General features: G+C 40.3%; 1 protein-coding gene across 3 annotated transcripts in view; it reads left to right on the plus strand.

The window, feature by feature from the left end:
* PFKFB2 (6-phosphofructo-2-kinase/fructose-2,6-biphosphatase 2) overlaps window positions 1-17,999 on the plus strand; it is a 60,594-nt gene extending 42,595 nt beyond the window's left edge. For all 3 annotated transcript variants that reach the window (XM_083173060.1, XM_083173059.1, XM_083173061.1), the window contains 9 exons: window positions 1,443-1,650; window positions 1,839-1,985; window positions 2,631-2,735; window positions 3,827-3,956; window positions 4,166-4,228; window positions 7,460-7,524; window positions 8,667-8,846; window positions 13,106-13,128; window positions 13,293-17,999. In XM_083173060.1, coding sequence (XP_083029186.1) covers window positions 1,443-1,650; window positions 1,839-1,985; window positions 2,631-2,735; window positions 3,827-3,956; window positions 4,166-4,228; window positions 7,460-7,524; window positions 8,667-8,846; window positions 13,106-13,128; window positions 13,293-13,350 — 979 coding nt within the window. In that variant the 3' untranslated portion in view covers window positions 13,351-17,999. The remainder of the gene's footprint in view (window positions 1-1,442; window positions 1,651-1,838; window positions 1,986-2,630; window positions 2,736-3,826; window positions 3,957-4,165; window positions 4,229-7,459; window positions 7,525-8,666; window positions 8,847-13,105; window positions 13,129-13,292) is intronic.
* Window positions 18,000-18,377: the final 378 nt, after the last annotated feature.

Genomic DNA, 18,377 nt, shown 5'->3' on the forward strand with positions numbered 1-18,377 from the left:
GTCGACCACTATTGGTCACATTCAAAAGGTTGACCTGTTCAAAAGGTAGAAGAGTTTTTCATGGTGGTGTTAGTTTTTACAAAAACTTTCTTGTTCATACTTTACCATCCACGTAGGCATAGAGTTAAATTATAAGTGCAGCGAGACACCATGCCCGAAGCTTGGTGCAGCACACTTATACGGTGTCCATGCCAACCTGTGTCAACACAGACATCTAAAAAAAACACGAAAACCTCATGTCAACATTTTATTACAAAGTACTGTTCACATGCTGCAAGTATACACCGTATGGAGGAAGGGCACCAGAGGAGTTGCATCAAGTACCTTTAAGCTGGTCATACATTAGACCGATCTGCATACGATGAAGATGTATGTGCTTAAAAACTCATCCGATCTGCTTATGACTGCAAGTTATTCTGACTGATCATATGGATCCCCCTCCATCTTGCAGTGACTTCCACAAACCTTCCACCTCATCTCTGTCTCCCATAAGTGGCTCCCGGTGGTGTGCATCTTCGTGTGTCCCCGAAGCAGCCTTCTTACTGCTATGGGACACTGACAATGGATTCGTCTGCAGCTGCCGGTGGCTTAGAGGCACTTCATTAGAAGTCACTTCATCCCTGCTGACTTAGCAGTACTGCAGCTAGGAGAGCTACCCAAATTATGACCGTGAGCTACACGTTGGAGACCACTGACATAGAGGATAAACTGAGTTATCCTGTACAAAAAATTGTGCTCACAAATAGTTATAGCCATGGAGGCATTACTTTTCAATCCAGCCTCATATATATATATATATAAATGAAATTGTATAGTGTTCATTCTAGCACCCTGCATCTTTCAAAACTTGTACAGTTCCTCTTCCCTACCTGGGGTTTCGCTCTCTGCTGTGGTGCTTATAGCACAGGTCAGTTCTGCATCTTACTGCTGAAATACAGACCACACTGTGCTAGAAGCAACGCAGCAGGGAGCGACACCCCAGGCAGAGAAGAGGTACTGCACAGGTTTTGAAAGCTGCAGGGGGCTATATTGAACACTAGTGTTAATGCTTTAGGTCCAATGTTTTCTTATTGGTAAACTTATTAAATTATTTAATGTGGACCTGCATCACCAAACCATGCCAATTTTAGAAACCACTGGTTTAGAGAATATTGCATGTCCCAGTGCATCTAGATACAACAAAAAAGCCAAGTCACGGAAACAATTTGTTGTGGTGACATTAAAAGCATTGTGTTTTGCTGACAAACCTGTTAACATATTAACTACTAGGTAAAGTTATTAAATGAATACTTTAAATCTATATTTGGTGTTTAACTACTCTCTGATCTTCTGCCTGCAACAGAGTTTTCCCTTTCATGTAGTTTCTCCACACATAAGCCCTCTTCCCCCTGCTATCTGTTCTACAGATTGGTGTAACATTTACTCAGTGATTTATCTTGTAGGGACCATTCTCTTATAAAAGTTATCAACGTAGGTCAGAGGTTCCTGGTGAACAAAATACAGGATTACATCCAAAGTAAAATTGTCTACTACCTCATGAACATTCATGTACAACCCCGTACCATCTACCTGTGCCGACATGGCGAAAGTGAATGTAATCTTGCAGGAAGGATTGGGGGAGATTCGGGCCTCTCTGCAGGAGGAAAGCAAGTGAGTACATTTCTCCACAAAGTTACTGTTTTGTACATGTGTTTTTTATTTTATTTATTTTTTTAGTACCTTTTGTTACTTGTTTTGTTTAACTATTCTATTCGCTGTATATATTTCTGTTATGTTTTCTTATGCTTATTTTCTTAGTGTTGTCCATTTTATCCAAGTTCTGTGTTTTACTTTTATAGTTTGCGCAGGCCCTCAGAAAGTTTATAGAGCAGCAGGAAATTGTGGACCTCAAGGTTTGGACTAGTCAGCTGAAAAGAACGATTCAGACAGCAGAGGCTCTTGGTGTTTCTTATGAACAGTGGAAAATTCTTAATGAGATTGATGCTGTAAGTTTCTAACACTGGTTGTCTGAAATAATTATTGTTTTTAAGGTTGCAGTGGGGCAAGATAATATTAGGGTCATAACATAAAGGAATGTAACATGAAATCTCAAATGTTAAATATTCGCTCATTTTTTTAGTTTAACTGTTCCTTTTCAAAACCGCTGCCCACTAGAATGAATATAAAGCTGTCTGATTAAGAGACAGGATACAAACTTGAGCTAAATTGGTCAACTGAACAAGGAAGATAAGCACTGTGCTAGACAATGTTAACACCAGGCCAGTATGATACCATAAAATAAACCTCACTAAACAGAATCTCAAACACTGGTAATAACAATTGCAAGCAGAAGTGGCTCCTACCGCATTGTAGGTGGGGAGCTGCCACTGTCTGCAATGGAGCCACCCCCAGCTGCTTTGCCACGGGGTCCTGGCGCCTGTACAATGCATGTCACATGCATCGGGACCCATGTATGTGCAGTATCATCCTCTGTACTGCTCATACCCCCAGACAGGGAAGCTGGTATATATGTATGTAGTAATTATTGTTTTTCTTTGTGGAGTTGAGATTAGATCATGCACAAATTTAGAAGAACTAGTTATTTGTTAAGACATATTTTTGTTATTTTATGAGATTTTTTTTTTTTTTAGGGTGTATGTGAGGAGATGACCTATAAAGAGATTGAAGAGAAATATCCAGAAGAGTTTTCAATGCGAGATCAGGATAAATATCTTTATCGCTACCCTGGAGGAGAGGTGACTATGTGTTTTATTTTAATTTTTTAAACCTTAATTTTGTTTGCCCATTTTTTTTTTATTGAGATTATTTATAAAGGTTTAAAATTGACACATCACTTAATAAATACAGAAAATTATAAACTAAAAATGGAGAAAAGGCACAGCATATATGTCAGCACAGAATCACATCTTGTAAATAAACTGACATTATAAATGTTTTTTGCTACTCTACAAAGTGCATTGTAAGGAAACGAGACCCAGTGTTAGACAATCTCTTAGCTGGTACAGAAACCAGTAGGCATCAAACCAGGCATAGTAATAGCATACAAGCATAGTCTCCAACCATATTCATTATAAACAAGTGGAATGTAAGTATTAAAATGTATGGCGTTAAAAATCTGTTAATTACAAGCATTAAGATGAGGGCCCGACTGAACTGTTCTAACCCAAGCATAATTGTGCTGATGAGAAATCCAAATACACTATGCCAAAAGTACAATGGAGGAATTACCCCTCAAAACAATACCAGAACCATGAAAAAACATAGGGAAAGGACTAAGCATCCCACCCCTAGCAGAAAATCCATATATTGTGGCAAACCTCAAATATCACACTATGCTGAAACTTAAAGCCTAGTATAAATAAAATACAAGTGCTGTGTAAGAAACAGAATAAAAAAACTAAAATTTCTGCTTTTAATGTGGTTCCACTGCCCGACTTTTGGTATTCTGACCAACGGGGCTATTCTCCCTTGTGGGGGTCCACAACCCCCATAGAAGGACAATAGAACCTGTAGCGAGCCACCAAACCCACAGCATACACTCATCCCCCTGTTGGAGTACCCAGGGCCAGAATTCAGATGTCGGTATGAACCTCCAGACTTCCGGTTGGCCAGCCATGCCACAAGCAACATGCCATTGATTTAGGATGGGGGAACAAAGCACAAACTTTCTATCTGACTCAGAACATGTTTATACCAAGGGTAAGTCCACAGTAGAGACTAGTTACAGTGGGTACTGTAAGAGAAATATAGATAGATTTTTTTTTTTTTTTTTGTAACTTTATTTCTTAACATTTGGAATTATGCTAATGCAGTATATTTCCTCTAGTCTTATCAAGATCTAGTTCAGCGGCTAGAACCAGTCATCATGGAATTGGAGCGTCAGGGGAACATTCTTGTCATCTGTCACCAAGCTGTCATGAGGTGTCTCCTGGCATATTTCCTGGACAAAAGTGCAGGTAGAAATAATTTCATCATGTAAGATCCAGATGAAATTCAATGGGAACATGTTTGTTGTCCTGAAATCATTTTAGGCATAGCTTAATAGTACATTCATCAAATGATGCCTATGGCTAATTGCGCATTACTGGTATGAACGCAGAAGTTTTCTTTTTTTCATCCATTTTCAGTAGTAGTAGTGCAATCAACTTGTCTTTCAATATTTCAGATGACTTGCCATACCTCCGTTGTCCGCTGCATACAGTGCTGAAATTAATACCGGTCGCTTATGGTAAGTGTGCTACTTCATTATTACATATCCATAATCCAAATAATAATTTTATTCTAACCTTTTCACTAAAGAAAAGCTAATACAATTCATCCTTTTTTTTTTATTTTTATTTTTTATGCTTCAAAGCATGCTTTTATAATATAAGTGGTGCGAATATCTGTTTAGGCATCTATTACAGATAATCTTGATTAGCAACTTTTGACCTCAGTAGTCATCTAAAGCTGTGTGCACATTGTACCTATGGCCAAATACATTGCAAGCGACATAGTCAAAATTGCCTTGCTTGCACGGTCTATTTATCCATTCAGTACCAAACTCTCGTGGTCACGCATCGATCGCAAATGCAGGGGAAACACTGAGATTTTGAATAACTTTTCGTACAATTTTGACTAGTCAAAATTGTAAGCCAAAATCGCACCGCATGTACACTCCTTTAGATAAGATAATTAATTTATTTCTCTACAATTTCTGAGTTCTGTGTTCTTACATACCAAATCAATACCAATGAGAGTTAAACACAACTATATTTCAGGACCTGGAGTCTGATGTTGGATGGAATAAAAAGGGCAGAATTAATGAAAATTGTTAAATGTGCAGATAGTGGTCGAATTTCTGTGTGATGTGTTGCTGGATATGGTACATCTGGCGGCCAGGACCAATGCCACGACAGCAGTTACTAGAAGAGCTTTGTGGCTGAAGCCTTGGGCTGACGATACTCAATCAAAAAAAAAAAAAGTTTATATGTTTTCCTTTCCAGGGGGGTATTTGTTTGGTCGCCAGTTGGACGACATTACAAAAGTATCAGGAGGAAAATCTGTATGGCTCCCTCAGTCGTGAGAAGGGGTCAATTTAGTAGGCCTTTTTGCTATCAGTCTGCTGATTTTAAAGAAGCAAAGCCTACAGGCCTTGCAGAAGCTTCAGGAGGCCCTGGTTTGGAAATCGGAGTACTTTTTCATGGCCAAATGTGCAGAGAGGAAAGGTTTGCCTTCCACCAGGGGTCGCAATGATGCCAGAGAGAAGATTGGACTACAAGCAGGCCTGGCTCCAATCGGCTGAGGACAGATTGTGTCCTCGGGTTACAAGATAGAGTTTTCGAAAATTCCAGGAGACTGGATAGTGGAGTCCCCTATCTCAAGAGGAAAGGTCAGCCTTGTTCAGCAGTCTGCAGACCATGATGGACCAAGGGAGTGGTCATGAGGGTCCCAAAAGAGCAGGAAGGTTGAGGCTGGCACTCAAAATTATTCATCGTGAAAAAGTCCTCAGGAGGGTTCAGGACAATCTTGGAATTGAGAAGGCTGAATTCATATGTCCATATAAGGAAATTCAAAATGGAGTTGATCAGGTCGATCTTGTGAGATATTGAAATAGGAGCGTTCTTAACAGCGATAGATCTTAAGGACGCTTATCTGCATGTTCCAATATTTCTCGGCCATCAAAGATATCTAAGGTTTTGCATCAAAGGAAACAATTACCAGTACATTTTTCTACCTTTTGGACTGGCGACCTCACCGAAGACATTTACAAAGACCCTGGTAGTTTTAGTGGCCAATCTCAGGCTGCAGGGCATATCAGTTTGGCCATACTTGGATGACCTGCTGATTATGGCGCAAATAGAAGCATTGGCATTCCAGTACACAAGGCAGGTGTTAGATTACTTAAGGCAGCATGACTGGTTAATAAACATCCAGAAGTCACCTAGAGCCCTCCCGGTCCATAAAATACTTGGAAGTTCTTTTGGACACACGGTCCATGTCAATAAAACTGACTCAGGACAGATGGCTGAAGCTAAGATAGGAAGTCCTAAGACTTCTAGGGAGAATGGTAGCTTCTTCAGGAGAGTGCATGAGGGTATTGGGCCTCCTGTCACCTGCATTAGACACAATCCCATGGGCAAGGTTTCACATGAGATCTCTGCAAAACTGTTTCCTAGCGGAGTGGGATGGCGACGGAAAGAATCTGAGACAAGGATTTCAGCTTTCAAAAGGGGTTACGCTAGATCTCAAATGGTGGTCCAATATGGAGAGGCTGTGTCCTTTGCAGCAGGCATGCAAGTAATAGTGACCATGGATGCCAGCAAAACAGGCTGGGACGCAGTATGCGAAGAGCATGTGACACATGGAGGATGGAACCAAGAACTTGGCCAGGCGCACTCAAACATCATGATAAATTAACATTTATCATGTTATATGGTTGTTTTTGATTGTGCATATTAATATGTCCATGGATTTCCGGGTTGCAGCAGGGGAGGAGCCTGCCTCTTAAAGAAGTAGCATAGGTGCCTGGCTCCTGCGGACCCCAATACATCCCAAGGTTGAGCTGTGTCACCAGGATGGACTCAGAGAAAGGGATTCGAACGGTAAGTTCTTTAAAAAATCCCCTTATGAGATGTCCAGCTTCAGTTAATATGAGAAGTCATCCGCCAGGCTTACATTTCCCAATGTCCACAAGTGCCTTTCAGAGTTGTGACTCATTCATTCATATATACATAGGGTGCCGTGTGGGTTGCGCATCATGGCACAGATTTCAGTTTTTAAAAATGACACTTTTTGTATTCCAGGAGGTTAGTTTTGGGAGCGATATGCTTCCACAGTGTACTCCCTGCCATGAAGACTGCTTTGGGACATCTCCAGTGTCCCCCTACTGGATGAAGGAGAAAACGGAATTATTTTCCGTACCACTAAAATCCAGTTGTCCAATTCCATGGGGGACACTGGACACCCTTTCTACATGATTGTGTCTAGTGTATATTGTTCTGTTTGGGTTTGGCTGCTGTCATGTGCAAATTAGTTAAGAGATTCGATTACTACTTTTATTGTTCTTTCCTTAAGGTGCTGGACAATTTTTCGCCAAAATGACAAATGATGATGCACATACCCACCAGTTATTCATCAAGGTTGTTCGTCAACTGTGCATGCAGCTCAACATGGTTATCTTTCAAAAAATAAAAAGCCTATAAACTGTAACTAGACCTTTTGTCTTTCGTCAGCATCTTTCGTTCAGGACACTGGGTTCAAGGGAAATTGGTCATCAGTGTCTTTCAGTGTACACACTGAAAGATATTTTGACCAATATCGTTTAGAATGGCCAAAATGAGCGAAATTGGTCACAAAAATTGTACAGTGTGTGTGTATGCACCTTTACTTCAGTGTCCCCTAGGGAATCCTGGACATTTTTATTGGTAATTACAGAAGTCCTTTTACTAACATCATTTTGATGCTGTGCTTTTTTAAGGCTGTAAAGTTGAAATGATCAAGCTGAGTGTTGATGCTGTGGATACGCATAGAGAAAAACCAGCTGTAAGTTGTCATACTGGAAACTTATGGGCACTGTATCACAATAATAATAGATGTATATGCTATATCCGTGGTAGCCAACTCCAGTCCTCGAGAGCTACCATCAGTTCGCATTTTCCAGACAACCTAGCTGCTGCACACATAGGCGCCGAAACAGTGGGTGCTCCGGGGCCGAGCACCCATGGAGAGTGATGAGCACCCATGGGCCATGGCCGGAATTTACCTGCCGCTCGCCGACAACCCTATGCCGCTGAGTCTGAAAACACTCAGCGGGGTACCTGCAGCGGATGTGAAGTCAGCAGCGGGGTCCCTGCGGCGGATGGGAACTAGTAGCTGTCTACCCATCCACCGCTGGGACCCCGCTACCTCCCCAGCACTGCAGGGACGGACCCCACTACAGCGCTGCCTTAAACCCCGTATGCCTCCTTCCTGGATTGGGGAAAGGATCTCTGCCATTACACGCCCCCTTGAGCACCCACCAGAAAAAACGTAAATCGGAGCCCCTGGCTGCACAGGTGCACTCATTACTCACTGACACATTTTAAGAGTCACAGGTGGAGCTAATTACTTCACTTGTGGACTTGTGATTTATCTGGAAAACTTTAACTGTTGGTAGCTCTCGAGGACTGGATTTGGCTACCCCAGTTCTATATAATAGCGCTTTAAACAACCCTTTGGGATGGTGCAAACCTGTAGTTTTCTTTAGAGTGACCATGCATAATATTAATGTACTGTAGGTAGATATCCAATAATATTTTTGTAAACAAAACAATAGTGATATATGGTTCAAAATATTCCTGATAAATATTTAACCTTACTAAAGTATAATAGATTTATGTATATTACAAATTTTTTTTTTTTTTAAATAAAACTCTCGGTTTTCACAGCCCAGCTCCAGCAGACTAGATGTTAATACATCTAGTCTGTGTGGCTTCCTGCTTCACTAGCAGTATTATACGTGTGTGTGTGTATAAATTATACATTTTTTTTTTCTATTATTCATTTTTAAAGTGTCTGTCTGTAATAATACAACCTTGTTTGTAATTAACCTTTTTCCGACAGAGGAGCATCAGTCATTCAGGATGTACAAACAAACTTTCTTATAATGTCACTGAATATATTCCATTATTTTTAAATGCTATCAGGGTACCATTGATGCAAACGAAACGCAGATGCGGATTAGAAGAAACAGCTTCACCCCTCTTTCCAGCTCTGATACAGTCAGGCGGCCACGAAATTACAGTGTTGGGAGTCGACCACATAACCCAGTGGGGTTGGAAAAGGTCAGGCTGTCTTCAGATGGGTTAGACCGTCCCTTGAAACAGGTAACTGTTTTTTTGGGGTTTTTTATGTACTGTATTCACAAATTATTAAATTAAACAGACTTTTTGTTTGCATGCAACTGACTCCGATCGACGGCTATTTACTTAAATAACTTAAAAAAAAGTTATTTAAATTATGAAGCTTAATGCTCCAAACATTAGGGTAGGAAATGTTTTACACCAAAATATTTCAGTTGACCCATTACTGACACAAAAGCAAACTCCTCCTGTAATAGGCAAAACCTTGTGCACTGTAGGTGGGGCGGATGTAACATGTGCAGAGTGAGTAAGGTCTGGGTGGGGTGTGTTCAAACTGAAATCTAAATTGCAGTGTAATGCTGTGTACACATGGTGAGATTCCCTTGCTATTTGACTTAAGATTCAAGTGCTATGCAATCTTTGCTAACTCTGTACTATTTACATACAATTCATACAATCTGCATTATATTTGCTCTATGTAGTCATTGCTGCCCTGTCTATCTGGGTTTCGATTTGTACTGTCACTGGAGCGCGCATCGGGATCGCAAGGTAAAAACCCTGTGCGATCTGCATGCGATTTTAAATATATAGTCAAAATCTAATGTCAAATCTCACAGTGTGTACACAGCATGAGAATAAAGCAGGAACAAAGGGTTTTTCCGGGGTGGCCGCGCTGTAGACTTGGTGTAAGTGGGTGGGCTGCGGGGTGGTGGAGGTATACTACAGGATACCTGTTGGAGGTAATAGGTTTGGATTTTACACCCTAGGGTGTCACCCTGCGCTCGGTTACACTTGCCGCTTAGTGGGTGCAGGATCTAATTCAATTGGTTAATAGATCACTTACACTTAAAACAAGTTTCTTGAATAGTAAATGTAGTTTATTTGTAATAAGACATCATGTTAAACTTTGTTTGACAGTAGTATATAGCTTGAGACACAATATAGATAAATACAGAGGTTCAAGTAAAATGTATATAAAAAGTTGTTAAAAATTCTTTGTATAAGTACGATAAAAATATATTATATATATAAGAGATGCTAAACTAAACTAGTACCGGTACAACAAACCACATGGGGAAGGATGGGGTAAGGGATGACAGACAGAGACTAACGCAGTCCTTCTGGTACCAGTACAGGGTGATGAGCGATTGCTGGTGTGGGAGCTTCAAAATATGAGCTGAGTGAAATCTGCAGTATTTGCAGTAGTGGTGATGTTCGTTCAAAAGTTCCTTTACCTTTACCTTTTAGTCAGGCTGGGATGAGTGTCTGCCGGCAGACTCTCGCTGGTGCTGCTTCTGTGTGTGCAGCGCTGCGCGAGTCCAGGTAGTTCACCTCTCGACTAGTTTCGCCTTTTGCAGGCTTCTTCAGGATGCTGGTGAATTCTGGGCTTCTCTCCCCTTTGCCTTTTTATTCCGTTTGTAGTAAAAGGTTACCTCCCTCTGGGCAGGTCTCGGCTCTCTGCGGCCTGTTACGTCACTTCCGCCCTTACTGTCGGAGTGACCGTGCGGCTCTCCGTCTCTGTGTTTCCGCCCTCACTGTGCGTAGTATGGTCTGGTCGTCTGTGGCCGTGCTTCCGCCCTTCTATTCGCATCATTTCCGCTTTGTGTGCGGGCGGCGCTTTCTCTTAGTTCCTGGTTATTGTTATGCGTTCCACGTGCAGGGCAAGTTACTTCCACGTTAGTTACTTCCACGTTCCATTAGTGATATAATTGGTGTATCGGTTTTTATTCAGGGCTTAGATAAGTTCTACATAAAACATATAACATTGGGGTCGGTAGGGAGGGGGAAGACATTAGTATCTGAGCTTTTCATTAGAAATGGTTAATGTATTAATTATCCTCAACCCTTGTGATTTCATACAGATAAACACGTGTGTGAGTAAACGATGGATACTTAAGTGATTAATTGGCATATATACAGAAATATGAACGTGTGGGTAGTAAAATACATTAACCATTTCTAATGAAAAGCTCAGATACTAATGTCTTCCTCCTCCCCGTTCCCTACCGACCCCAATGTTAAATGTTATATGTTTTATGTAGAACTTATCTAAGCCCTGAATAAAAACCGATACACCAATTATATCACCAATGGAACGCGGAAGTAACTAACGTGGAAGTAACTTGCCCTGCACGTTGAACGCATAACAATAACCAGGAACTAAGAGAAAGCGCCGCCCGCACACAAAGCGGAAATGATGCGAATAGAAGGGCGGAAGCACGGCCACAGACGGCCAGACCATACTACGCACAGTGAGGGCGGAAACACAGAGACAGAGAGCCGCACGGTCACTCCGACAGTAAGGGCGGAAGTGACGTAACCGGCCGCAGAGAGCCGAGACCTGCCCAGAGGGAGGTAACCTTTTACTACAAACGGAATAAAAAGGCAAAGGGGAGAGAAGCCCAGAATTCACCAGCATCCTGAAGAAGCCTGCAAAAGGCGAAACTAGTCGAGAGGTGAACTACCTGGACTCGCCCAGCGCTGCACACACAGAAGCAGCACCAGCGAGAGTCTGCCGGCAGACACTCATCCCAGCCTGACTAAAAGGTAAAGGTAAAGGAACTTTTGAACGAACATCACCACTACTGCAAATACTGCAGATTTCACTCAGCTCATATTTTGAAGCTCCCACACCAGCAATCGCTCATCACCCTGTACTGGTACCAGAAGGACTGCGTTAGTCTCTGTCTGTCATCCCTTACCCCATCCTTCCCCATGTGGTTTGTTGTACCGGTACTAGTTTAGTTTAGCATCTCTTATATATATAATATATTTTTATCGTACTTATACAAAGAATTTTTAACAACTTTTTATATACATTTTACCTCTGTATTTATCTATATTGTGTCTCAAGCTATATACTATTGTCAAACAAAGTTTAACATGATGTCTTATTACAAATAAACTACATTTACTATTCAAGAAACTTGTTTTAAGTGTATGTAAACTATTAACCAATTGAATTAGATCCTGCACCCACTAAGCGGCAAGTGTAACCGAGCGCAGGGTGACACCCTAGGGTGTAAAATCCAAACCTATGAGAATAAAGCAGCCAACATTTACTCTGCACAGAAGAAAAATAACTCACCCAAATGTAACTCTCTGCACAGGTTACATCTGCCCCCCTGCAGTGCATCATGGTTTTGTCCATTAAAGAAGGAGTTTGCTTTTGCAAGCCAACCAGAATTACCCCCTTATTGTAGTGTTTCTTTTTATGGGTTTTTAAAAAGGGCAAGGGCAGTAAGGAGTGATGTGCAGCCACACAGTACAAGCTTTGCCTATCCTCAGCTGCTGAACATTCCGTGATCGGTGCTCTTGCACTGTTTGGATAGACACTGTCTTCTCCCCTAGTGCAGTGGGAGCCGTTATTCCACTTGAAGTGTCTGTATGATGATCTGAGCTGCAGGCTAGCGAATCAAATTAAATTCACCAACTGGGGTGATTAGTTATTGATGGCTTCAATGCTGTCAAGGGATGGGTGCAGCACTGGACGCAGTTATGGGCTGCAAAGAGCCATATGTAAAAAAGATTGGTAACGTAGCGTGGTAGAAGTTTGGGGTGTATTTCACTGTTTAAGGTGTATGTGAATTTATATTGTGATTGGTTTCCCTTTTATACAATCAAATAGAAGTCCAATCATACATGTTTCCTTTTAAGGCTCATACACACTGGGCGACTTTGCTCAAAGCCGCCAACTGTGTATGCCCCAGCATTGAGCGGTGAGCACTTTTGCGCACTCCCGCATCATCGCCGATGAGCGGCGTTGAGGACGGCTTTGCATAGCTCTGCGCCGGCGCCGTGCAGGGGGAAAGCCGCTCAGTGTGTATGGACCTTTAGGATATAGGCTTACAGGAAAAACAATATGAAATCTCCTTTAAAGTGGGCCTGGAATGAATAGATCATCATAGGGAAAATCTTTTATTTAATTGTAACATCGTCAGTCCATAGAGCCAGTACGCCTATCACTTGTAATTTAAATAAAACATTTAGAAGTTTTTATTTAGAAAAATATGGACAATGAAAACATTTTAATTTGTGTACTTTTATTTAAAAAAAAATTGGGGAGAAAATGCCTAAATAATGCCACTTGGAATTGGCTGGGTATCCAGAGCTCATTTCATGAAAATATCTTACAAAGTGCATATTAATGTAACATGGGACTACACACTACTGAACAGGACTAATTGAATTCTGCTTCTCATACTTTATTTCTTGGTGTAATTTTGAAATGTTTGTTTGCACACTCTGACTTTAATATATTTGTTATGATTTGTACCTAACAGCGTTCCTTGGAGAGTGCTTGCATGTGAGTAGGAGTTCATTTTGTATTTAATAATTATTTGACTTTACCCTATTCATTCCTGTTTTAACTATCTTCCTCAACAACTCTCTGAACATAATACCAAATGCTCATGTTTTGTAAAGACTTATGTAATTCCTAGAAATAAATGCGTATTTTTTTTTTTTTAGGGGGGCAGTGGACACCAATGGTTGTGATGTCTTTCAGTCTCGGTCTGCTGTGCTATAAATGACAGTAGGATCCACAACAAGTTCTTCTGCTCCATCCACTATGTACACTTGTCTTGACGCATACTATAGACTTGACCATGAGCTATGGACTTTTCCATGATAAAACAGACATGCAGCACATAATCTGCCTCTTAGAACATTAAAACTTGTGTTGCTAATTACAATGCACAAGCAATCCCTTACTTAATATCCAGAAGCCTGCAAGTGTCCTCACTTTAATTCATTTTTGCCACATGTGTTCATCTGTACTACTTTGCATCTTTTTGTCTCTTTGAAGGGACCATTTCTAAAATGGCCATAATAAAGAGTACAAATTAATATTTTAACCTTTTAAAATTGACATTGTGTAAGGTAATTACATATGTATTTCATCCTGCAAGAAAATATGCCTTGGTCTGTTCCCTGATCTCTGTATAAAAGCCTAGCAATACAGTATGGTAGCTTTTTTTTTTTTTTCATTTATATTTACCCATGAGTAGCACAATTCCTGGAACATAATGCGCTTAGCAGGCAACAGATATTGTATCTCTGCAGTTACTAAAGAGCGCACTATCAAGAGGTATTCTTCTAAAGTAAATAAAGTTTAGTTAATATTCTACAGGCTGGGAAGTAGAACAGTCTGCCCTTATCTAAAACAGCTGACTAAAAATATGTGGAAAACATTTTATTATATTAGAATAGACCTCTGTTACTACCCGACTGTATTATTACGTGATGACCCAAGCCTGTTTTATTGTGCCTGGCATATATTTTACTTTGTTTTGAACCAAGAGTTGTCAGTTCAAAACTAAAATACATACTGTATCCAGCCACATAATTACTTCCTAAATGTCTTTAGCACAGAGAGTCTGTTTTGTAGTTACTTGAGGAATGCATGTTCAAAAATATTTCTGTCAAACGTTACCATTATAAATAGCAGAAAAACCAGTTGTCTACATGGATCTTTGGATGATTTACATTAACAATTCTCATTAATTTATTTGTCCTGCTTTAATCCATAATGTGCCTCTTAACACTTGCCCACTGACTAAACTGCTGGGTTTGCAAGACAGCCCAATTGGTGAGGCTCTTGATTAAGGCATATATCTTAAGCCATCCTATTGCAGCTGCTACATATGTACTGTAATCATTATTTCTCTAGTTCATTAATTAGTCTCTGTCCAATTGTGTTTGCCTAAGAGCTGGGTGCATTTCTTAAATAAAAGACTCTAGGTTATTTCACAGATTGCCTAATAAGCATGGTATCGAACACTGTGATATGAACACTATGACAATAACACAACTGCTTACAATAAGGTTGAGTATAAATTCAAAAAAAGCTAAAGAACCTCTGATGTCACAACCATGTGACTGGCGATAGCGGGGAGACTAGCAAGGTTGGCTTAGTTTCATAACATGGGGGCCAACATATACCATTGTGTGCTTTCTTCACTCATCATGCTTTGGGCAAGGCAGGTCTCTTTGCACCACATTTTACTATTCCCAATAAATGTCCATGTGGATAGTAAAACTGCTAGCCTGCTGACTTTGCCCTGCTGTCGCAGGCCATATGGTTGTGACATCAGAGGTCCTGTAGCCCACTTGGATCCAGTGTCTACGATCACAGTAATGTTGCATTATTGGGTTCTCGAGGGCAATGTTCATTCATTGACCTGCTTCAGAGTACAAATGACTTAACTGCAGTACATATTGCCGCGTGTGTGTATATTGCTGGATTTTCAGTGTAGTTAATTCTATTTTCTTGTAGCACATTTTATCACATGTTAATGTTCATTGGTGGCCTTCAGTGTTCGAGATGAGCCATTCTGAAATGTTTAGGGTTAATGTATTTATTTTTAGATGTAAGTAATACATGTTTTTGTTTTAAATTGATACATCATCATTGCTGTAACAAATGTGAATTGTTAGTTTGCATAATAACTGGCCAATAGTGAATGTTTATATATATATTTTTTTAAATTTTAATGTGTGGGCTTTTTTGGAAAGCAAATTTACGCACAGTTTTTATCATTTTTAATTTGTTTCTAAATATACCAAAATGTGTTTCTGCTTTTACATAGCAGTTACACATCTCATGTACAGATGTAGCCACGCTCATTTGTCTTGTTGGACCGTCATCCTAGTTTCCTTTCTCGCCATGAGAAATGTCCCTTTATGGCAGGGCTGGGCAACAGCGGCCCTCCAGATGTTGATGAACTACACATCCCAGCATGCCTTGCATCAGTTTCAGCATGGCCACATAGCAAAACTAATGCAAAGCATCCTGGGATGTGTATTTCATCAACATCTGGAGGGCCACTGTTGCCCAGCCCTGCTTTATGGTGTACTATGGCGAAAGCATGTAAATGCACTGCTTTGCAGCTGGGTGGTGTTTTCCCACTAATTGAACCTACAGTACATCCCGCGGATAGATATGTGAAGCGCCATCACCATTTACTGGCCGCCATTGCTTCCACTTTACATGTGTATGCCGAGCTTGACTCCACAAGGGTGAGCTCCCTCATGGCCCATAGTCTTGGCCTGCCATCATTTTGTGAATATGCTATGTAGTTGCTCTTTCAGCCCCAGCAACTCAGTGGGGAAATGTATGCAGAGATCTCCGTATGGGTGGGCTAAGCTCGGCATACATTTCCACACCGAGTGTGAACGGCTTTACGAGAGTCTTCTCTGCAAGAGAATACAGTAAATAGAGCGGTCTGCTGTACTAAATGAAAACTGTGCAGTGTTCTTAGTTAAAAAGTATAATATTTATTACATTAATATTGTCATGATAATTTGTCTAATATACATTACTATTACTTTTAATTTCCTTTATGTAATAAATATTATACTTTTTAACCAAGAACACTGCTCATTAACACAGCATGCCGCTCTTTTTACTCTACTCATTTGTACATGTGGGACTGACCTTCCACGTTTCTTTGCTGCAGCTTGGCCAAACAGCTCACTAACTGCGCCCCGAGTGATAGCTTGCTATCTCCCCCACAATCTTCTCTGCAAGAAGTGTTTTGTTTTTTTTAACCACTTTCCGATAAGGCAGTTGAACGTCCAATGTGCTTGTTAACATACTGTAGTGTAGCATATAGTAACAGTAGAAATGAAAGCAGGAGTGATACGATCCACATGCTCAATGCTGCAACACGCTGCAGTGCGCCTCAATTGGTGATCCAACCGCCATATGTAGGATATATGAGCATGGCTACATCTCTACCTGATCTGTGACAGGGGTCAGTGCCATATAAGTACTGTCTGTGTTTGTTTATGGTTGTGAGCCTGTCTCTGTAAGAAAATGAAAAGGTAGGTGTGTTAAATGTATACAGTGAGTAGGGGCATGTGCTTCTAACATACTGTATGCTCATTTGTGAAAGAGTATGTATGCTATGTTTAAATAATGCTTAGTTTCTTTATGTTTAATGGAAGTTAACAGTACAGTATGTCCAATACAATCTTTCACAATTTTCTGTTTAATGTTCTGTTCAATTAAGGTAAATGCAGTGTATTTTTTTTATTTGTGTCAATAGTTTATGCTGATTGCCCTAATTACTGTATTTGAAGATAAACTGTTGCCTAGATACACTTCCCTAGTGGACATCTCATACACATTGTCATGATGGTACTAGAACTTCAGACTTAATAATTGGTTCAAACGTGGGTACTTCTAGTATATGTAGATAACATGCTGTCTAATATGCCTTGCTCTTGGTATTGTGTTGATGTATGACTTTGTAAATTATGCTAAAATGGAGTCCTGTTCACGATACAGTATGTAACATACAACAAGCAGTTCCAGCAAGCTGAGGCATTACTTTTGTACATTTGTTTGCAGAGTATCTGTTACAGTAATTTATTTTACTTGTCAAATCTGTTAACTGAAGCCAGACAATACTGTTGTTTGAAGACCGCCACAAATGAGTGTTTGGGGATTGGGGTATCTGATTTGCTAACCCTTTCAGTAGTGAGACATATTGCACAGATTGCCATTAGATTAAGGAATATAGATACGCTTTGATACATTAACAAAATAACAAAAATGGTGCTCATTCTAGAATGAGCTATTTTTTGGTGTTGAAATGATCAGTAAAAAGCTATGCGGTCATTTCAATTTTAGTTCAGAATTACCACATCTGATTCTCACATCCTTCTTAAAATCTTAAAGTGAGTCTGAAGGTGCGTAGACAATGGGCGTTTTTGCCCAGCGTGTATGCACAGCGATGATAGGGAAAATCACTGGGCTGCAAATCACTCAGTGCATACACACTGGGTGATTTCTGCCTGTCCTAGCTGTTTTCCCTGGGGTGGATGGCTTGGTAATACCAGCAGATGAGCGACGGTGGCTGGTGATGATGTGGGAGCGCACATTGGCACTCATCTCCGGGCCATACACACAGTAAAGCTTTAATAGCTGCTTTCAGCTCAAAATCACCCAGTGTGTATTGGCCTTTAGTTAAAAAAAAAATGATTGATTTCACATTTTATTGACATAAATTGAATATCCTGTTTTGCTGAAAGTGCTGTTAACAAAAAAAATGCCCATATGCATTTTACTACTGAAAGGGTTAGCAGTGGGGATTTTAATGTCCATATCTGTTCTATTCATCATTGGACCACTGCAATGTGATTACCTTAATAAACAATGTGTAGCTGAAATTGTTATTCATCTAGTTCTTTTTAAAATACACTTGAGAATTTTTATGCCTTCATGCACGTCGTCTGCCATGTGTTCACAGCTCTTACACTGCTTTTCGTATGATCACTTATATCTTCCCAATCATCACAAAGTCACTTCTGTCATCCATACTTTACTATGTTCTACAACATTTTGATCCTTTTTTTTTTTTTTTTTTTTTATGCCAGTCATATTACCATTTATAATTTGTGCACAACTGTAGCTACATGTACAGCATAATCTGCTAGTCCGAGATACTGTCTGAGTATTTGATCACCACAGGATCTGAAATAAATTGCTTGCATTGGTCAATAACTCCCCCCAACATTTCATAAGACCAAACCTGCCAATTTCATACA

Source organism: Crinia signifera, chromosome 2, assembly GCF_055691185.1.
Source record: "Crinia signifera chromosome 2, ASM5569118v1, whole genome shotgun sequence".
Classification (NCBI taxonomy): domain Eukaryota; kingdom Metazoa; phylum Chordata; class Amphibia; order Anura; family Myobatrachidae; genus Crinia; species Crinia signifera.